Raw genomic sequence first — 22500 nt, 5'->3', positions numbered from 1 at the left:
TCTTCTGGAATGTGTGGCACTGGATTGTAGCTTCTGAATCCAGATTACCCATCATTCCTCACTGCCTCACTTCCCACGGATGGAGGAGATGCCTCAGTGTTACAGGGGGGAGAGTGGCGAGGCTAATCAGTGGCCACTGGACAGCTCTCAGCTAGCGCTTTATGCACTCAAGTGAATATCGCAGAATGCTAACAGGCGCTAACTATCTTGTCATGACTGTGACTGCTTCAGATGACATGGCACGATGTCATGATGGATCTGCGAGCCTGAGCCAAATGCTCACACAACTGCCAGGGAAGAGGGGGACAAAAGCAAATTCATATTTATCTGTGGCAACTCCAAGATGTTTTTTTTGTAAAACAGAACAAACTCTTGCCTTGATGTAAACAAGATGTTTTAGTTCAGGGGTGGGGAACCCATGTCTTGTGGCCGTTCGAGGCCGTTTTTATTCGGCCCCTGATATAATTTTAATGTTATGCAGCTTCACATGAAATATGACATATTTTGTAAATGAATCTTAGAAATTACATGCAATACAATTAAGTTATATCAGGGTACCTAGAGGAGGTGGGGTCTGTTTTAAAGGTGGCTCAGCTGCCTTCAATATAGGCCTAATGTGCAGGGGGAAATCCTGGTTTGTGTTCATAGTACGGCCCTCTGGACTTTTACGGCCCTTGGATGAATTTGAAGTGGCCCATCGAATAAAAAAGGTTCCCCAGCCCTGTTTTAGATAATATAAACATGATGTCTGTGCACATTTTCATTTCAATTATAGGCAAGCAGAGAGTTCTGCTGGTGTGGAGAGACAGTATGGTGTAGTCAGTGCATCAACATGACTTTAGCAGTAGGCCTAGGCCTAGTCATTACCGGTACTGCGCCACAGACAATATGAAAAACAAGCTCACATTGTATCAGGTACAGAACACAGTGGGGAAAACAGAAGCGTCAGGGATCGCAAATAAGTAGCTTTAACAACACAAACTTGAAATTTAACTCGAATAAGGGTTTTTTTGTTCACTTTATGCTTTTATATGTATTCACATTGTGATGGTCAGTGATCATTTTAAAAATAGGCCTAATGAAGAAATCAATTTGTAAAATGTTAAACAATATGACGGCCCAGAAATTCAGTTTGTGAGATTAACTTTCCCTGGACTGTCTTGGATCCAGTCTATTTGGTCCTACCACCAATTAATATTGCTCACCAGGCAACACTGCCAAAGTAAAAATGTCAAGAATCGTCACAATTGTTATTGTACTAAGCAATACTGTAGGCTATAGTCTATTGTCTGTATAGTCTTTGAACTATTTTGATTTAATTTGAATTATTCTGTCTTAATTTTGCAGTATTCTCCCTCAATGGGGCAAATGCATTGCACATGTTATAAAGTGAGCTGGGAACACAACCCCAGCGTCTTTTTTATGACTATTTATTGCTTCCTTTGCTTAGAAAAGTTTTTTTTATTTGTTTCAAAATGATGACAAATAATTTTGTCTGATGTAATTTGTGCACCAGGTGTCAATTCAAGTTGTTGCAATAAAATCGCATTTTTTTGAAAAAGAGAGAGCATGTCTGTATTGTTTTTTTGTGTGCACAGCATTGCACATCTGACAACAAAGCTGGGTCTTTCCTGGAAAGGTGCGCACAGGTTATAGAAATGTGACGTCAGAACCCAGAAGTCTCAAGTGGGAATGAAAAAGTTCACCGAGAAGCCCAGTTGAGTTTGAAGAGTTTTCTTTCTGTCCTTCACTAAAACCCCGGTCTTTCTGTCAAAGGCATTGGGTATGGACAAACTCAGGTCGGTTTTAGGAGGGCGAGATGGTCAGAGTGACAACAGAAATATTATAGAGGTAAGAACTTTTATCTCGCATGAAAGACAATTGTGATTTCACATCTCTGACGCAAACAAAAATGATCAGGGAATGGCCAAATGTGAACATTGTGTCAAAGTTTTTAATTAATCCTAATCTTATAAACAGTTAGGCATATTCGCTTAAACGTCCGTGGCAGCTCATAGCTGGCATTTACGCTCACATATCGACGGTTTAAATCGCAAGTTTCTGTCAAAATCACGTCTGATTCTCTCTCAGGCAGCGAACGAAGCTTCCACGCTAGGATGGGGAACGCGCGTGAAAGGATTTATTGCTTGCATGGTGGTCGGGGTTGGGTGCACTATACTGGTGAGTGGCCTTATTTGTTAAATGTTCACTTATGTTATGCCCATTGTATGGTCATTTCTCCCGGAAACATTACTCTGAGAGAAGGAGGGCAAGTGAAATGGAAGATGAGAAGGAACCAGCTGAGTGGTTGTACAGGTTTTACCAGATCTGAAGAATGTCATTGAACGCGCACTGTCTGCTGGTGGTGGTGGTGGTGGAAGATGAACATCCACGTGTGATTGTTGTTACTTCACCAACCCTTGATGGTGGCGTGTGTAAACTCTTCACATCTGCAAATGAAACTTGTTTTGCAGGGGGTAGGCTGCCTCTTCATCCCCAAATTAGGCATCATTCTCTTCATCGTCTTCTACACCTTTGGAAACCTCTGCTCACTCATCAGGTGAGAGATGTACACTTCAGTCACCACTAGGCCATCAGGTAGGGGTGGATTAATGCACGGGCCTACCGGGCCTAGCCCCAGGGGGCCAGGTGAACTTGGCCTCGTGGCCACGACCCACATTGGCCTTCAAAACACCTTTACAATAATAATCTTTCCATGGTGCTTCATGTGCCAGCCAATATAGTGTACAGTGTACTGGTATAGTCCCTAGGCCAAGCCAGGTCCGGGGGCCCAAGGGGGCCTGGCCAACTTGGCCCCGCAGCCACAACCTAAACTGGCAGTTGGGGGGGGCAAGACAGTGTCTGACCCAGGGGGCCATCCTTTCTTAATCCGCCCCTGCCATCAGGTAGTCAACCCAAGATAATCAGTCCTTCTCATGAGGACATACTATATCAGCAACTTTTTATTGTGTCTTTTTGTAAAAAAAAAAAAAAAAAAGAGAGAATGTAGAGAATGATTTGGGTTTTTATTAGATAGGAGAGTAGAGAAAGACCGCATATGATGGGGGAGAGCGAGACAGGTTTGAGTTGGGGTTGGGAAATGGCCGCTGCTGGATTTGAAGCCGGGTCCCCACGGGTGATGTACCACATGTCAGCACAGTGCGTCACTGTGCCCCCATTGAATGCTGGATGCTGCATAGCGCAACATGGACCCAGGCGCCTGAAGCTGCGTGGACGAAGCATTCAGGTCCTATGAGATCTGAGATTTTTAAATTAAAATGTTGGTATGTCAGAGCTGAAAGAACACATCATAATGCAATATGAAGGTCTTCGCTTCTAAATGCAACTTATTTCATGTTTTTATGTGCTTTGAAGGAGATACACTATTCAGGTTCTTATATAGGCTGAAGGCACCTTTTCCCATAAAGGGTGTAGGCATTTAATTAGCAGGCGTTTTAGGCATGAATGGCTTAATGTGTCCTTTAATGTCCTTGTTATGTAGCACCATGTTCCTCATGGGCCCACTCAAGCAGCTGAAGAGGATGTGTGATAAGACCAGGTTCTTCGCCACCGCCGTCATGATAGTGAGTACACTGCCCTACAAAGGCAAAGTGCAGTAACTACATTTTGTTTTCAAAATAGTTTAAATTGAGAGTACTTTGTCTTTGTCTTGTCAGTCACAAAGCCTAATGGTCCAAATGAGTGCCGTTTAGAGATATTGCTATGTCAAATTTGCAGTAGCCTAACTACAATATTCAACCTATTCCAAGGCTTTGAAGGCATTGTTCTCATTTTCGATGGTGGCGTAGTTACTGCACTTTGCCTTTGTAACAGTACAGGGGAGTGGAGTGGAGAGAAGCTTTCTCCTCCTGTCTACTGTCCACTGCTGTATTTCAGACCACTCATCAGGCCACTTGCCTTATAATGACAAAAGCTGGAAAAAGTTAGCATTTAGCATTTAAGGGGTATGCCACTATTTTGGGGCTTAATACAGTTAAAATTGTTGGCTAGGGTTTATAAAGGTAATGCTACACGGATCCATTGACTTTCACTATCTTAGCGACATGCTCCCTCTTTTAACTTGTCTTAAAGCAAGACAACGCTTAACATGAAAAATAAGACACTTTACCACCTTTATAAACCTCAGCCAACGATTTTAACTGTATTAAGCCCCAAAATAGTGGCATATCCCTTTTAATCCTGTCATTATTTGTCTTTTCCTTGAGTGCTTTCCTTAATAACAAACCTCTTCTTGTCAAAAACCTGTATTTCCCCAAGCATTTTAACTGTTCATGTCCGCTTTGGCTGGGACCAGCCAAGGCTTTATTCTCTGTCCTCATCCGCTTCAGAGATGGAATGCTGATCCCAAAATGTCAGAATTCATCCATCCATACACCCATGGCAGCGCATGGCTTCATAATGATGACAAGCTTGTACAGTATGTTATGGGGGAAACAATCTAGGCCACTGTAGTCATTTCTGTTTGTTGTTATTGCAGACATGTTTGGTGCTGACCCTGTGTGCTGCCTTCTGGGTAGGTTCCTGTCCGCTTACACACACACACACACACACCAAGTACCAGTGAGTCAGGCACTTGTCTCCCAAGGGTGCTGTAATGCTATTTATTTAGTAAACAAAGACCTTCTTGGGATATTTCACATAAGGGAATAATAACCACAAATAGCACCACAGGCCTTTGCCCAGAATGAAGAGAGTCTTGCTCTGGTTGATTTGTGTTGTTGTCGTTTGAGTACTTTCCTCATTTGGATGTTACTCTTTTGCTGTGAATCAGCTTGGATGTTGCTTGGCTCTTTTATTACTGTTGATGGATGCGTGTGATCTCTCTTTCTTTATAGTGGAAAATATTTATTCTGGCTCTATTTTTGGTCATCCTGCAGTCCATAGCATTTGCATGGTGAGTGGAAAGCCTTTCATGTCCAGAATATGATGGCAATAGTTTATTAGATTAGCTGCTGTAATAGTTTGTTTTGTTGTGCCTTCTTTGTTTCTAGGTATGGGCTGTCGTATATTCCATTTGCAAGGTCAGTAGGCCTAAGTATTCAAGATTCAAGATTCTGTGTTATTTTCAGACAACGTGCACACACACACACACACACACACACACACACACACACACACACACACACACACACACACACACACACACACACACACACACACACGTACACTGTATTGCATCACCTTTTAAACCCAGGAATGCATGGTCTCTAGAACAACAGACTTTTGGTACAATAAACAGTGTTTTTTTTCTTACTGACACTGCTACACCCACTAATCAAGCAACCCCCATACTGTACATTGCTACTCAATCTCACTGACAGAAAGAATACTTTCTGTTTCTGTTCAAGACTATGTCCATCAGGGGGCGATATTTATCTATATCCATGGCTCTGTAATGTGTAACTGCATGAGTATACTCTTTTGCTCCTTCAGCTTGTTCAATCATTGGTCAATCACAATATCCCATCTGAAATAAATAATACTTCCCGTCAGCAAGGAGTCTTTGAGCTCACGGATGTAATACACCAACCTTAACTCCCTGAACAGCACGCTAGAACAGGCGTATTATTATAATTTCTTCTTCTTTTTAAAAAAATGTTTATATTTGATGTTTCTCGTGTTGGTGTTCCTCAGAGATGCAGTGCTGAAGTTCCTCTCCATGATCGGCTCCATGTTTTGCAAGGCATGCAAGAAGTCGGTGTCGACTGATGCTGGGTGATGTGAAGTAGGCCTACATATGCGCTACTGACCACCTCACACTGTCCAGTGTGGGAGCAGGATGAAGTGCATAAGGAAGAACTGCTCACCAATGACCTTCCTTTTAATCCATTAAAAAAAAAAACAAATTCTGTGACTTTGATGGGCCCTTGATGGCCCGAAACATCTTCCTCACCCTTCATGAACTAAGGTTTTGACCCTGCACCCGTCTAAAGGAAATTTGATGTGAGTGACTCATGAGATCTGACTAGGATGAAACGTTGCGCTGAGCTGTTCAGCCCATACTCTGCAGTGTGGAAGCGGCTCCTGTTGTAACACCCTGCACAACTGAACTGACTGAAAGACCTCCACTCTTTTAATAATGCAGACATCACATTACATGAAGTTTACATCTTATGTACATATTGTATTGTTAATATATTTTATTGCATAGTTTGTGTTCTGTGCTTCAAATTTGTTTGAATGTAGGCTATTGGCCTTTAAAAATATATAAATACTATTGTGTTTTAAATGTGAGCTGTAAAGATGTAAACTGATTTGAATGTAGGCTATGGTTTTATGTGAAGGTATATTGTTTTACAGAATATTGTAATCTATTTGTATGGTAAGGATTAGCTAAATAAAATATTTGTCAATTCACTAATGGTGTTCTTGGCTTCATTCTTTCAAGTTTATGATGAGAAATACTGGATACCTTTCACAATGTCATTGCATTGTTTGTAGTGAACACCAGAGGTGGAAGAAGTACTGAAGTTGTGTACTTAAGTAAAAGTAGAAGTACCCTGCGAAAAAATTACTCAAGTGAAAGTAAAAGTTGCTTCCCAAAAACGTACTTAAGTAAAAGTCCTAAGTACTAACTTTTAAATGTACTTTTCAGTACAAAAGTACAAGTAGGCCTACTCACGCAATGGCTGTCTTTCTCCATGTCTACCTACTTGATCCAATAGGAAAAAGTGTCTGCAACGGTTTTCGGTTCTATTTGAACATGACTATGGAGTCCTGTTAATGTTTTTAAAAGTATATTTTCTGTCTGGGTGTCAATTTGGAAGAGGGGCTTGGTCCCGCCTCCCTGCCCGCAGCTGAGGCTACTGAAATATCCACGAAACACAACAGGAAAACCTAGGATAAATGTAACTAGTAACAAAGTCTTCTCCTAGAAATGTAAGGAGTAGAAAGTACAAGTAATTGTCAAAAAATGTAATTGAGTAAAAGTAAAAGTCTGCATTTTTATTTTTACTCAAGTAAGTACAAATTCCAGAAAAAACTACTTAAGTACAGTAACGAAGTAAAAATACTTAGTTACGTTCCACCTCTGGTGAACACCTTACTGATTTTGTCCATAACCTGGCTATAGCCACTACTGTCAAGTTAGTAACAACATTCAGTAAAAAGTGTATGAAATTATGCAATTGAGAGACATAGCTCATGTTTATGTGCCACTTATTCCACAGAGCTACTCCTCCGTGGTTCTCGGCATCTTCTGTCCACCGCCATAGTTCCCAATTCCAAAACTTTTGCCAAGCCAAATGTCTGAACGCGATACAACGATGAAGTTTAGTGAACTAACTCGCAGACGTAAAGAAAAGTTCACAAGGTCTGCGAACTAACTGCACTGCACCAAAGAAGTTAGATCCAAATTCTTTGACAGCACAGCTCATTCTCGCAGGTTTTTTTTTCACTTTTCGTAGGTTGTTTACTTCCGCTCCTTGCCCCTACACGTGTCAGTACACGTCACACGCAGTTTGGACAAACCAATCAAAATGCCCGATGGCTCGTGTCTACATTTCCCATGATCCCTTTATGCCAATCATCTGGGTTCATGGGAGATAAAAAACGATACTTCCATGTCAGCTACTCTTTCTTCGCTTAAATAAACGCATCACGAGTGCATCCAAAGGATAGGCACACTATTAAGCATAACTTTGACATGGAAAACGATTAACTTTTGACATCGTTCCTGTTGGGTAGGCCGACGGCGCATCGAGCAACTTAAAAGGGCAACCATGGAATGATCTGTGGGGTCCGCCTCGAGCGCACCAGACAAGTGGATCTCAAGTAAGACCAACTGCATATAGCCATATACTATACTATACTATACTAGTGGCCGGCCGACTGTCCTCAGTCCAGTTAAATCAACACATTGTTAATGGATAGTGAAGAGTCCTAATATGTCTATGTAGATATCAAAGTAAAGCATGCATGCAAGTACAATTAATTCAATGCATTTATGTGACGGTTGCATGAAATTGTCCACAAAGTAGTTTTAGGTTTAGTGATTTTGTTTCTGTGTATGTTCGTATTGTCTCCATGTGATTTTTTTGTTTTGTCTGTGCACGTACTTGTGTTGAGCAGATGTTTTATACAGTGGTCCATTCATGTGTGCTGTGCTCTGTGGGTGACTGTCAGTCTTGTTCAGTGTTGCCAGATTGGGCTGTTTCCCGCCCAATTGGGCTGCTTAGGATGGCCGTGTGCGGGTAAAAAATGGCATTTAGCAGAAAAACCCGCCCAATTTTTGCCATTGAAATCAATAGAATTGGGTGGGCAGGTTTTGAGCATTTTTTGGGCTGGAAGTCATCAGCCTCATCTGGCAACACTGGTCTTGTTGTCCCTGATCTTCAGTAGGAGCTTGTGAGTGTTGACTGCTCAGGAGTGTGTTCCAAGAACATGATTAGGTGATAAACCCGGCCTAGACCAAGTTAGCCTACACTGTGGTAAACCTACTCATAGAAATAGACAGGTGTCATTTAGTTAGGAAATGTAGGACTCCAGACTCTTCTATTAGATGATTTTCTACCCTCAAGGTTAACTTAACCTGTTTTACTACTGAGCCAGGTTCTTGGAAGACTCCCCTTGGCTGGTCCGTTGCCATGGTGTTTGATAAGGATGCTGTGAGGCGGCAGAGGAGGCGGGAGCTGGACGCCAGGCGCAGCAAGTCACGGGTTCGTCTGGGCCCCTGCCTGCATCCCTGGGGGACACTCAAGGACCGCCTCGGCTTCACACTGCACTCAGAACTGGCCCAGTACCTGCTGGACAGGTAGAAACACTAAAAACACACACACACACACACACACACACATACACACACACACACACACACACACACACACACACACATACACACACACACACACACAGACACACACAGACGTGTCCTCCATACCACTTTTGAGATTACCTTAAATGGTCCCTACCACTTTCCAAGTCACACACACACACACACACACACACACACACACACACACACACACACACACACACACACACACACACACACACACACACACACACACACACACGCACACACCTTTTTTCTGAAACATCAAAACTAGTCAAGCTGTACTGTAATACATGTTTGTTTAATCTCTTGTCTTTTCTTTCCTCAGTTACTCGTCCAAAGCGTGCAAAACATGCCAATGTAAGTATACCACGTACAGAGTTTTGGCTCATTCCATGCGAGCACATTGCTATTCATTACTGTTAGGTTCAAACCCTTAACATTTGTAATTATGAAACACCTGAAATGAAAGACACAGAGAATCCTTAATTAAGTTTCAAACCGGCTTGGAGAGCGGATGGGGAGAACCGTCAGCTACCATTTTCCCCACTCGTTCTAAACGATGTAATAGCCATAAGTCATATTTATTGGAGGATTTTCCCTGATAACAATTATCTCTATCCGCTAAAGGGAAAAGGGGGCGTACCCGGATAGAGATTAATTCATTCACACACACACACACACACACAAACACACGAACACACTAGCCAGGCTGCGCCCTCCTAGTGACGCAACACCTTCGGCGGCGCTGCAGATCGAATCTCGATTGCAAGTCTATGATAATCAGGCAACGAACACACAGTCCTTGGCCTGCCATGTGGAGATGCAACTCTGTTGTGTTTGGGCATTCCATTGTTCTGGTACAGATAAAGTCCTCGCACAGTCCAGTAATCTTCTGCAGCCTTGAACAGGAATTCTTGAATGCGAAAGGGCACATTTGTGCCACGGCAACATGTTTGCTCTCATATAGAATAAAATACAGTTCCAACATTTCCCCCTGTTTATTCTATATGAGACAAACATTAACATCATCCAGTGATCACTTCAAATGTTTTTTTTTTAAATAGGTACACTTAGAGGCCCCGAGCATAATCCCCTGGGTCAGGGAACAGATCAGGGACCTGGATGGAATCGTCAGATTGGTGTGGAGGCTCATGTTCTCCACCAACAACATCATCATAGTGTCATCGACATCACTATCCTGTCTAGTTAGAAGAGCATATAGGTTTGACATTTTTTCTTCCATTGGTGCAATGGCAGTGGTAATAAATCTGGTGCACAACACTCTAATACAAGGAATACAACAACATCCACATAACGTGAGGATCGCCGCAAATATTGCAATAGACATGATTATGGACGCTGCCAACTGTTTGTATTGGCCAAACATGTCAGAGGAACCATCCCACACTGAAGTATCGACCCCGGAGTGGTCTCTCATTTTCTTTTTGGTTGAGGGATCCCAGTCCCTCTATCGCCCTGGTGACACTTTCGTCAGCTGCCGTATTGTTCGGTATGAAGGAACAACATTGATAACCAAAAATAGAGCACACACTCCTATCGGCCAAAAGCATATCAACCGCAATACGAGATTGGAATGCGATTAGGCAGGTTGCCTTCAGTTGTTCATGGATGGCCCTGAACTCGAATTCAGTTTTGTTGCCCAGCGCCTGCACATTTATAGTGGATGTTGTTCATTCTGTCCACATTTTTGTTTATAGTACACCACCAACATACAAATGATTCAAACCCTGATGCAATTTGATTCCACATTGTAGCTCTCTTATGTTTGTTTTAGGTTAGGTTAAGGGGTGAAGTTTCAGAACAAGGTTTCATTTAACATGTGCCCTATACACATATTTGTTTAATGCACTGATTAATCCTAAAATATCTCTCCTGTTTGAGACATGTGCCATCCACATGACTCAATAAGACTTAAGTAATTTCCGAAACAGACTTTGAGCACAGTAAATGATGAGAAGTAAACATCTTCCAACACCCTCCAGTTCATGGTGCATGAGTGATATACGATTCCCCTACGCTTTTGGCAAAAGCAAAAAGTCAATTATCAGTATTTTTCCCAACTAAATGACCTAGATGTTTACATAGTGCCAAACAAACAAATTGCCAAGCTTAATCTTAATAGTTGGTGGAATTGGCAAATAAAATCCACAGACTTAAAAGTGTAGCCGAATCGGAGAATTACTCGCATAGCCTACATCAAGGCAGGCTTTTTCAAACATTTGTTTAAAAAAAAAAAATGATAAGCTCTCAGAAGTCAACTCATCCACACACAGACATTAGTGTGGAGGAGGTGCGCAGTTGTAACAGATTAGAGAGCATTATAATAGAGAAGAAACAAAAAATGTTTTGTTAGTTTAGACAAAACAAAACTCAAAGCCGCCCAACCATTCTCTCATAATCTATAATCAAAATAAAATAGATAGCTCTACATTCCCGGGGAACAACAATTTATCAAGAGCAAAATTATGAAAAAGAAAATTACTCTGGTCAGTATCTGACTATTGTGGCTCACGTTTACATTACAGTTCCTTACAGAATAGGCGATAAATGCAAACTGACAAAATGTGGTGTTGACCACATAGTTACTTACTACATATAGAATGTAGAAGAAACATTAAAAAACATTAAGCATGCCGTACAAAATGACTATACCCATAGTATTGGCTGTCTTTACATGATAGTTAGGCCTGCATAAATCACTTTGTAACAGAACTGAAATATATTGGCATGCAGTCCTCACTGTCCTTTTTGTCATGAGGTCATGGTGATAGGGGCCTAGCCCAACTCCTGCCAATAATGTCAGTACATTCAAAAATGTATTTTGTAAAAATAAAAAAAATTGAGTATGAGTAATATTTGAGAATCGCATTGTCATCACCCAGACATACAGATCACTAGATGAACCAATCAAAATGTAAGAGATAAAAAGAAAGAAAACACAACTGCCATTGTAAAATACGCAACTTTAAAAGAAAAATGAAACAAACAACCAGACAGACCCTTTATCTGGTATAGAGGTCAGACCTTGTCTAACTTTTAGGTCAAACTTTCCATGGTTTGAAAGAAAGAGAAAAAAAATAAACAGTTGTCATTTTATCAAGTGTTATAACTAAAATTATTACCCAATTGAAACAAAACAAACTCTGGGAAAATCTTGTGAAACTTATCAAATTAAAAACAAAATTCACTTAACCTAGCGATCATTGGTATTGTCTAGGTTCTTTCCATTCACATCAGCTGTGTTTCAGCTCGTTCCATAACACTGGGCCTGTTCCTCAAAGAACAAAAAAAATATATATATATATAGGGAAAACAACTTTCCTTCATGTACACTCAAGCCAGATCAATTTGAAATCATATCAGAGCAAAAAATGGTTGACTTCATGTATCGGTTACATAAAACATTTTTACGGAACTAAAACCTTATTGGCAATCAGTTTTCACTTTGATTGCAAGTTGACGACTGAAATGAAAAGACAGAGTTAGACAACTGTCTCTTTGTTTATAAATCAAACAAATGAAAATATAAGGATCCCAACGTCATCAAATTCAAACTTTTAAAAGCAAATAGAGAACATTGACATGTCTCATCACACACCATGTGAAGCAATGTTCACACTTACAGTATTAAACTAATGACAATGATAGATATTTAACATAACTTTAAGCTTTGGTATTGTTTATCTAGGTCGGTGTTCAGTTTTTTTTTATTATTATTTCTTATTGTCTTTTCAGTGACAAACAGGTGGTTTAGCATACACTGTTGGAGGTTTCACTATTAAGTGTCTTTCTGTCTCTGCCACAGAAATTTGCATGTTGATAGTTTGGGCCTGCTGTGTCTGATAAGGGTTGCCTGCAGAAGACCTTGGGCTACTTAGAGAGAGCCTCTGAGCCTTTTAATATCTATCCGAGCTAATGTAAACATCTACACATAGGACACTGTTATCTTTGCTGGGGTGATTTTGTCAAGCGCCTCTGTGTATTCAGAGTCTAGTTTTTTCTGGTTTATCAGAGTCAACATTGTCATTAAAATAAAGTTCCAGATCATAATTGCATTGGAAATGTATTTGAGTACTACTACCCAACTTTTAGGGTTTTTTTTTTTTTTAAACCAAACCCATGGTCCATTGATCAATAACTCATCAAAATAGAACATAATAAGGCAAGAAATTCGATGAAATAAAACAAAGAAATAAGTCATAGTTAAACGTCAATAAAAACAAAATGACAACCTAAATTTCTAGAAACGTTCAGCACATGTGACCTAACTCTCAGACCAGGTCCAAATTGGGTTTACTCACAGCACCTTTGGGCCATCAAATAACGCCTGCGTTATTTCAAGATCTCAAACCCATTGTTCTTTTAAAAAATAAAAATAAATAAGAACAAGGAGAAAGCTTCATCTATTCTTTAGAAGAAACAAAGACATTTTGGTACTGTAAATCATGAAAGCAAACTCTTTTGCAACTACACTACACTACCATGACAGTGCACGGGGCCTTTAGTAATACATTATGACTTGGTCATTGCCATTCTGGTAACAGCTAATTTATAAGGCTTAAACATTAGCATGTTAACTTTCAATTGAAAATAGTAAAGAAACAACATAACTCCACAACCCCGTTTTCTCCTAATCAAAAATAAATGGGTAAGAATGTGTGGAAAAACAAAATCATGACAAAATCCTACACCTCAAAGTTGAATTGTAGAATAAAATAAAAGGCTTATTCTTATTTTAAAAATGTTGTTTCAACATGTGCACTCCCAAGCTCCAGCTAACTCTGAACACAATAGAGTACCTTCACTAAACACTCAAAAAAAATTCTTCCACTCTCAGACATATTTAGGCACTCACTCCACAGATACACACGTACACTCCACAGACACATATACAATCTTTCTCACACACACAGTGGGGTGTCCCACTAGGACAATTCATACAACAAATAGGGCCCACACAGACAGACAAACAGATATCCATATTACTTGCCTTGTATGACACAGTGTTATACAAATACAATTATTATTATTACTATTATTATTATTATTATATTATTATTATTATTATATTATGTGGTAGGCTATCTGAGACATTAACTGCTCAGTGAGTAATCCAAATGGCTGTCATTTGCTTTTTCACACTAGTTTTGCTATTTCCTGCATTTCAGTGCGGCTAGCACCAGAGTCACAGAGGAAACGTACGGGGGTCCCTTTGACCAGAAGGGTAATTTCAGGTCTAATTTTTTTTCTTGGTACAACAATCCCTCTAAGTTTAGAACGACGTCTACCTCTTCCACATCCCCGCCCGTTTCCTCATAATCATCAAACCAGTCATCGGCCGAGGGGCCATGCCCGTACGGTCGATACTGGTGCTCTCGGTCTAGTCAGGAATTTTGGTGTTGGCCTCGACGTTGGCCGTGATAGTTTTGGTGTTCATTGTAGTGTTCCTGTTGGCCCTGCTGGCCAGGCCATAAATGTTAGGTTTGTTGTAGACAAATTTCCATTAAACCCATAGTTTTTTACCCAGTAACACAGCGGTGCTACTGCACTAGGATTTTCTCTATGCACAATTTTCCAGTCCTTGCATTGCATTTTCAGCAAGGAACTTTTCACTTATTTTGCTGTTACTGCCCCCCATTTTGTCTCTATGAATTTAGTCCAACGTCACAAACACCTACAGTGCCTCTATTGTTGGATACACTTTTCAACAAGATAGCGATCAACGATCGTTTGTGGTAAGATTCACTTTCAACCTCACAGGTGGAATCTTCTTGCATACAGGCTTCCACAAAGACTCGCTATTTGAACCTTGTTGTATTGGTATGAAACGTATTACCGAGTGGTAATACGAATCCTTTCACGCACACTTTCTCTCAACGCAGAGAACACAGAATTTTAAACTAGTTTCTCGTACTAGGGGAGTCTGCCCTCCCTTTACGTTTACCTGATAGAGTCTAGAATTGTCAGGGTTTATCTTCTCTTATTTTACCGTTTTTTCATTCATTCCTTTTTAAATAAAAATAAAAATGTAGGCCTACTCACGATTCTCTGGTCTTTTCAAGATTCCCGTCAACCGTCGGATCCCAGCCTGCGAGGGAGAGACCAGTCCCGGAAACGGGTCTTAGTGCTGTGGCCACAGACTTTCCTGGTTCCCTCCTCGCGTGCTGGAATCGTCGGGTATCTTGGGATCCGGTTCTGAAGGACCAAGTAAATGTTAGGTTCAAACCCTTAACATTTGTAATTATGAAACACCTGAAATGAAAGACACAGAGAATCCTTAATTAAGTTTCAAACCGGCTTGGAGAGCGGATGGGGAGAACCGTCAGCTACCATTTTCCCCACTCGTTCTAAACGATGTAATAGCCATAAGTCATATTTATTGGAGGATTTTCCCTGATAACAATTATCTCTATCCGCTAAAGGGAAAAGGGGGCGTACCCGGATAGAGATTAATTCATTCACACACACACACACACACACAAACACACGAACACACTAGCCAGGCTGCGCCCTCCTAGTGACGCAACACCTTCGGCGGCGCTGCAGATCGAATCTCGATTGCAAGTCTATGATAATCAGGCAACGAACACACAGTCCTTGGCCTGCCATGTGGAGATGCAACTCTGTTGGCATTCCATTGTTCTGGTACAGATAAAGTCCTCGCACAGTCCAGTAATCTTCTGCAGCCTTGAACAGGAATTCTTGAATGCGAAAGGGCACATTTGTGCCACGGCAACATGTTTGCTCTCATATAGAATAAAATACAGTTCCAACAAGTATTTCTTTGTTTGTTTGTTATTTTAGATAATTGTGTCTACTAAATTCAATGTTATGTAATGTGATGTTCCCTCCAAGCTCCCAAGAAGCCTCCACCATCTCAGCATCTGTGGAAATGCTGTCTACACTGGTGGTGTTGATACACACACACAGCCAGTGCTGCCACCACCCCCCCTCCCTCCAGCAGCAGCAGCAGGTGCAGCAGCGGCGCCCGGGTCCCACGGATGCACCCCCATGCCAAGCAGACAGACAGAAAAATGCTGCCACACAGGAGTGTGTGTTGGGAAATGTAGTCATCTCTACTACGCCACCGGCAGCTGGGGGAGAGATCTGCTGCCTCCGGTTCGCCTGTGAGGATGGACACGTGTTCTACTGGTGGCCTAGACCTCCAGAGGATGAGAGGACACAGGCACAGGGGACGGAGGGGTCACGGGTTCAGGAGATGGAGGGGTTGGTGGAGGGGAAGGGCAGGGCTGAAGCCCCCACAGCACACCCCGCCAGAGGGCCACCAGCACCGGGGAGAATAAGAAAGAGAGCGGCTGCTGGCGCTAACAGCACGGAGGGAGGAGGTGCTGCTAGCAGGGAGGGGGGAGGAGGTGGCAACTTCACCTCAGGAGGCATGAGGACCAGGAGTCGTAGAGGAGCAGTGCAGAGTCAGACCACCTGCCCACCTCCTCCAGTTGGGGGCGCTGAGGAGAAGAGTGGAGAGCAGAGTTCATCCGGGCACACAGCACAAGGCACAGAATGCACAGAAGGTTAGTTGGGGATACTGGACAATGATATTACATTGCATTATATCACACTTAACTGACACTTTTATAGAAGTTATTCTAAGTACAGGGTATTGGTTACAGCCCCTGGAGCAGTGTGGGAGAAAGGTGCCTTGCTCAAGGGCACCTCAGCTGTGCATGATCATTTTGATAACAACATTAAAGAGCAATACCAATCCTGATTACTACCCATTTTAATGCCAAGCCTCTTCTATTATAAGATGGTTGTTACCAAATTGGTAATTGCGATAGAGCTGTACAATATATTGGTATAACAATGTAGTTTGTATGTGTGTCTCTTTTGTGTGCTTTGTGTGTGTGTGTGTGTGTGTGTGTGTGTGTGTGTGTGTGTGTGTGTGTGTGTGCGTGTCCATGTGTGTCTCTTTGTGTGCTTGCGTGCGTGCGTGCGTGCGTGCGTGTTTTCTCTGAGTAACCTTTGCCCTCTCCCCACCTCCAGAGGGCAGCACCTCTGTGGAGTTCCATACAGGAAGTGATGTCATGGATCCAGAGTCTCCCGAGGCCTCTCCACACCGGTACACTACACACGATCACCATCAATATACATATGAGGACTAGATGCCGTGTTCAGGCGTTTGGCCATTCATTTCAATACAGTATCTAGTGCTCAAATCTATGCCAATACTGCCCTACAAAGGCAAAGTGCAGTAACTACATATTTTGTCAAAATTGAGTTTAGACTGAAAATGGTTTTCATTACACCTCCTGTGTCTTGTGACAAAGCCCTATGGTCCAAATGTGTCCCGTTTTTACAGATATTGCTATGTCAAATTTGCATTAACTACAATATCCAACCTACCACCAAGGCTTTGAAGTCACTTTTCTCAGTTTCAATGTTGACATAGTTACTGCACTTTGCCTTTGTATGGCAGAATAATAGTCCCTGATGGAAGCTCATTGCCCCAAATCATGCTTCTCAGCCCGTCTCTCCTGAGAAATGCTGTCATCAGCAGTCATCTTAACATATAGAGAAAGCGTACATGCATATCTATTATAGAGAATGCATATGTGCATAACTCTAATAGAGAGTGCATATGTGCATATCTCCTATAGAGAAAGCATACATGTGTAGCTCTTATAGCGAAAGCATACATGCATATCTCTCATAGAGAAAGCGTACATGCATATCTCTAATAAAGAAAGCATATGTGCATATCTATTATAAAGAAAACACGTGTCCGTATCTCTTAGTACCGTACAGTACAGTACAGTATACCACCTGATTTTCCATACTATCACCTGACTTTCCATGTTGATGAAAATAACGGATAGAATTAAACCAGGGAGATAATAGGGAAATGGAAGAATGGCATGGCTTGACTTCAGGGTTCAGAGCATCCCCCATATGAACAGTTCAATACTCTACACTTCAACATCCTCTAAGCTGCTCCTTCTTTCCACACCTATAACGATCTTTAATGTCTCCAGCAATCTGTCTTGCAGTTGCCCTATTTTGAGTTGAGTAGAATTAGGCTTTTAGTTGAAGGGGAGGATTGTGCACATGCCAGGAAAAGGTGCAGGACGAAGGCTGACTGTAGTTTTCAAAGTGAGAAGTCCGCACACTTAAAATCCTTTTTGCTGTATTTTATTATTTCATGGCAGGATTACGTTTCGACCTCAACAGTCTTCATCAGATCAGGATTTTAAGTGTGCGGACTTCTCACTTTTAAAACTAGAATAAGGCTTGCTGTTGCCCTATTTTGAGTTGAGTAGAATTGGGCTTTTGACTTCACTACTAAGCTCCCACATGGCTATAAATGAGGGGCTGCTCCTCACGTATATCCATTACGGTTAACATAATTTGCTTAATGTCATTTCATTTTAATGTCATTACGGCAGAGGAAATTGCTTGAAGAAGGTCACTAGACCAAAACGTTGCAAATAAACTTGCAAATTAGGGACTTGTGTGGGAAATATTTTGTTTTCTAGCATTGGTGACGTTGGGGTGTTCCACGGGAGCTGTGCAAGAAGACTTAAAGAAATGTAATGACACCCCCTCAGCAACCCTGTACTCAGCCTGATTGCTGTACACACCACCCATCATCTATTCTACAGCATATCCAGCTGAACGAAGGCACAGTCCTCTGGGGTTGAATGCATTTTACAGGGGACCTCAACTGTGTTGTTAGTCATAAGGAGGGCAGAAAAGTGCTACTGTATTTATTTACTACCCAACTCACATTTTTCCTACTACTTAGTAAGTAGAATAGAACTTCTGAGCCATTACTGACAGGAAGAATGTTGATATACAAGTTACCAGCAGAGGGCAGGCATGAGCTGATTTCCATATTGGTGTGCAGTTTAACTACCGAGGAGAGGCACCAGCATTGATCCCAGGGGTGGATTATGATTCTATGGGCCCCTGGGCCAGACAACCAGACAACATGAAACATTTTAACCCATTTTGTCCTGGAGCGACATATATGCTGCATTCAGGTTCTTGATATTTTAGCTGCTTTATTAAAAATATGGGTATGTCGGAGCTAAATGGACACATTTGAATGCAAAATGAGGGTCCTAGCTTTTGAAGGCAACTTATTTCATGTATGTGTGTGCTTCGGAGGCTGAGATATTAGGTTTTAATAGGCAGAGGGCACCTTTTCCCAAAAAGGGCTTAGGCTAAAATGGGTTAATGGATACTCTGCAAATTTACCAACTACTGTCTATGCAAAAACTAAAAAAAAGACGAATTTTAATAATCCTTGAGTGACTCACATTGAACACTGACGTTACTTATGTTTCCCACAGCACTGAATCCGCCACACCACCCACACAGACCAGCACTGACCCCCAGGGGAGGACAGACAGTGATGACCTCAACACACACAGCACACACAGCAGGAGCACTGACAGGTACCACTTAGCACTTAGTCTCCCCGTGCGTCAGCAATACACTGTGTGGGCACTGTGTGAGTACAGCTATGGCCTAGTGGTTAAGAAGGAGATGGTCTTAAGATCAGAGGTTTGCAGTTTCGAAACCCTCTCCCTACGTCTCCATCAATGGCTGAAGTGCCCTTGAGCAAGGCACTTAACCCCCACATTGCTCCAGGGACTGTAACTAATACCCTGTAAATAATGAAAGAAAGAAAGAAAAGCCCATTGGGAAACTCCAACTCCCATTGTCATTGTGACACAGCACTCCACAGCACACAAGTGAACACTGCACACTGCACACAACGAAATTGCATTTTATGCCTCACCCGTGCAAGGGGGCAGCCCTCAGTGGCGCCCCATGGGGAGCAGTGCGGTGGGACGGTACCATGCTCAGGGTACCTCAGTCATGGAGGAGGATGGGGGAGAGCACTGGTTGATTACTCCCCCCACCAACCTGGCGGGTCGGGAGTCGAACCGGCAACCTATGGGATGCAAGTCTGACGCCCTAACCGCTCACCCATGACTGTCGTCAGCTAAGTGTAATGTAATGTAATTTAATATCTGGGTAATGTAATGTCTATGTAATGTAATGTTTTCATTTGATAACTGGTGGCTTTTTTTACCCTGCAGGTCCAGTTTGCTGAAAGATGAGTCTCCACAGACTGGCGATAAAAGAAAGAGGTTTGTGCAGTATTTAAATGTCTTGGCATAGTCACTTATCTTGTTTTCATTTTAGGCTTGCTGTGTCATGTGTCCTACTTCCTGCCGGAATGACACTGGAGAGATGGTGTTTGGAGAGGTCAAATCCTCAGTCACTCAGCTGTGCTTGAAGGCACCATTAAGTCTGTCCAGGGAATACTTCACCCTTCATTGGACATCCATATGCCTGTATGGATATATGCATAGATGCCTCTGTCTAACATTTTTACAAGGTTGCCTCTATCCAACACTGTATAAGGTTATACAGTCGAGCTACTCTCAATGACATGATCTGTACAGAACACATTCACATCAATGTACTGTAATTGTCAATGTAAATCAGTGTAGTGTATGGATATAAACAAATCCTTAGTCACTCAGCTGTGCTTGAAGGCACCATGAAGTCTGTCCAGACTGAGTAGACTGAGTGGGCCACTTCTCAGTGACTAAACCCAGGGATGATCGGAGCACTCGGCATAGTTTTTTTTTTTTTTGGTTGCACAAAGTGACTGACGTTTCGACACACCTGTGTCTTCCTTTGACTCTGAGGTAAAAAAAGAATACCCAGATGCACCCCTTCTAAGGACAGTAGAGCTCTCGCTGTTTTCGGTCACTGAAGTCGCAAACCTGGTGTTGAGAGTCCCAGTCATTTTGAGTGAAAGCTTCCAGTCAATCCCTCAGATATTGTGCTCATGGTGTTACAAAGGGGTTTGGTAGAGCAGCAAGAGCACTTATGGGATGAAGAAGATGTTTATTTGTACTGACAACCTGAATTCACCCCCACCAAGAAAGTAACCCCCAAGGAGATAAGTTCTCTGTAGTGACAACCTAATTGTACTCTATTGTGCACCTGTAATTAGATGTAATAAAAGGAAATCTTGATTGAAGAGAAGACACCGGAGCAGCACAGATGGGATGCTTTTCTTTTTAATTCAAGTGCACATGTTAGGGACTAACGTTTCGATGAAAAGCCATTTTCATCAGAGCCCCTCCTGTTGATGCACCAGATGAAAAAAACGAAGCGTGTGGAACCCCTTTTATTCAATAAAAGGGATCTTGAATCTTGAATCTCAAATCTACCTCTTCTCCTTTCAGGAAGGCAACCCCCAAGGAGATGTTTCTCTGCACTTACGAGGGCTGTGAAAAAATCTTCTCAAGTCGTCAGTACCTCAACGTGAGTAGAGCAAGAATATTATCATGTTTATAAAATCACATTTAAAAACATTGTATTCACGATGCATGAATTGAACTAAATTCTAGTTGTGCTCTACAAGTTAAACTACTTTTTTTATGGACTGTCTGCTCATTGACTTGTGAGAACATGACTTGGTTTGTGGTGAGGATTTCAACCCGAAGTATGGGGTGGGGTGTGCACATCCAAAAGTATTTCAGGCATTTGATGATCTTCATCCAGTAAGAGCTTTTTTTCTAATAAAATATGGGATATGGGTATTCCAGGATTCCAAGATTGAATCCATTCTAGCTGTATATGGAGCAGGGCTTGGCAGTGGCACCTGCAAACCGGCCAAATGCTGGTAAAACTTGGCTGTGGCTTGTAATACTTTCAATGTCACTAGCCAATTTGGCTGGCAGCTAATTCCTTACATATATGTATCATCATAGCCTATATTCTGTAGTTTGCCCCTTGTGTATCAATTGTATGTATTTAAGTTCAAAAAAAGCTCAGTCTCTCAGTTTCTATTTGCTTGATATATTTCCATGTAGAAAGCTATACACTCATCTTGCATTAGCACCTCATCTTCTGAGGTTAGATGAACACTATCATGATAAAGAAAAAAAAACACTATCAAATCTGTGGCTAGTGGAATACCTGAATGCCTAGTGACTCGGGAAAAACCACTTGCCACAGTGGCTAATGGGTGAAAAAGTCAATGTCAAGCCCTGATATGGAGATGTACAGGCTGGGATCTGTAACATGACAAAATGATGTCAGAAACTATGGGACCAGCTACGCTGCCGTACAAAGGCACAGTGCAGTAACTACATGTACTGAAAATAAATGGTCTTACACCTCCTTTATGTGGTGACAAAGACTTATGGTCCAAATGTGTGCCGTTTTAGAGATATTGCTCACTAGTACAATATCCAAGCTAATACCAAGGCTTTAAAGGCAGTTTTTCAGTTTCAGTGTCGGCGTAGTGACTGCACTTTACCTTTGTAAGGCAACATGTCCCGGCCACATACAGCATGAGTACTGACCTGTGACCTTTGACCTCCGAACTCTCTGTCTAACCAGCACCACATGAAGTACCAGCATGTGCACCAGAAGACATTCTGCTGCTCTCACCCATCCTGTGGAAAATCCTTCAACTTTAAGAAACATCTCAAGGAACACGAGAAGTTACACAGTAGTAAGTACCTTGAGTGCGTTGCAATATGTGACCTTGCCTCCTCCACTTGCCTCCTCCACTTGCTTCTCTCCTCGTACCAGGAAGTAATATGTCATGATGACATCACTGACAACAGCATTATATTTCAATATCTTGCAAAAGCTCTATTGTACTCATTTGCAATTGGGATGGT

The 22500-nt window shown here is 41.9% G+C and overlaps 3 protein-coding genes across 5 annotated transcripts in view; all 3 read left to right on the top strand.

Annotated features, from left to right (window-relative positions):
• Window positions 1-1547, top strand: part of tmem45a (transmembrane protein 45a) — a 22626-nt gene extending 21079 nt beyond the window's left edge. For both annotated transcript variants that reach the window (XM_063200731.1, XM_063200729.1), the window contains one exon: window positions 1-1547. This exon is cut by the window's left edge and continues 667 nt beyond it. The gene's annotated coding sequence lies outside the window, so the exon portion shown is untranslated.
• A 113-nt stretch (window positions 1548-1660) lies between these two features.
• sft2d2a (SFT2 domain containing 2a) lies at window positions 1661-6378 on the top strand. Of its 2 annotated transcripts, XM_063200048.1 has the most exons (8): window positions 1661-1851; window positions 2092-2181; window positions 2475-2560; window positions 3503-3584; window positions 4499-4534; window positions 4857-4915; window positions 5013-5042; window positions 5656-6378. In XM_063200048.1, the coding sequence occupies exons 1-8, from the start codon at window positions 1786-1788 to the stop codon at window positions 5738-5740; spliced, it is 534 nt and encodes a 177-aa protein (XP_063056118.1). In that variant the 5' UTR covers window positions 1661-1785; the 3' UTR covers window positions 5741-6378. The 2 variants fall into 2 exon arrangements, with proteins under 2 accessions (XP_063056118.1, XP_063056119.1); XM_063200049.1 differs by lacking the exon at window positions 2092-2181.
• A 1270-nt stretch (window positions 6379-7648) lies between these two features.
• Window positions 7649-22500, top strand: part of znf692 (zinc finger protein 692) — an 18662-nt gene continuing 3810 nt past the window's right edge. The window contains exons 1-9 of the mRNA XM_063200387.1: window positions 7649-7794; window positions 8572-8773; window positions 9123-9154; window positions 15913-16350; window positions 16823-16898; window positions 19132-19236; window positions 19888-19938; window positions 21052-21130; window positions 22214-22328. Of these exons, the coding sequence (XP_063056457.1) occupies window positions 8607-8773; window positions 9123-9154; window positions 15913-16350; window positions 16823-16898; window positions 19132-19236; window positions 19888-19938; window positions 21052-21130; window positions 22214-22328 (1063 nt within the window). The 5' untranslated portion in view covers window positions 7649-7794; window positions 8572-8606. The remainder of the gene's footprint in view (window positions 7795-8571; window positions 8774-9122; window positions 9155-15912; window positions 16351-16822; window positions 16899-19131; window positions 19237-19887; window positions 19939-21051; window positions 21131-22213; window positions 22329-22500) is intronic.

Source organism: Engraulis encrasicolus, chromosome 6 (assembly GCF_034702125.1).
Source record: "Engraulis encrasicolus isolate BLACKSEA-1 chromosome 6, IST_EnEncr_1.0, whole genome shotgun sequence".
Lineage (NCBI taxonomy): Eukaryota > Metazoa > Chordata > Actinopteri > Clupeiformes > Engraulidae > Engraulis > Engraulis encrasicolus.
This window is presented reverse-complemented; position numbering and strand designations above follow the sequence as displayed.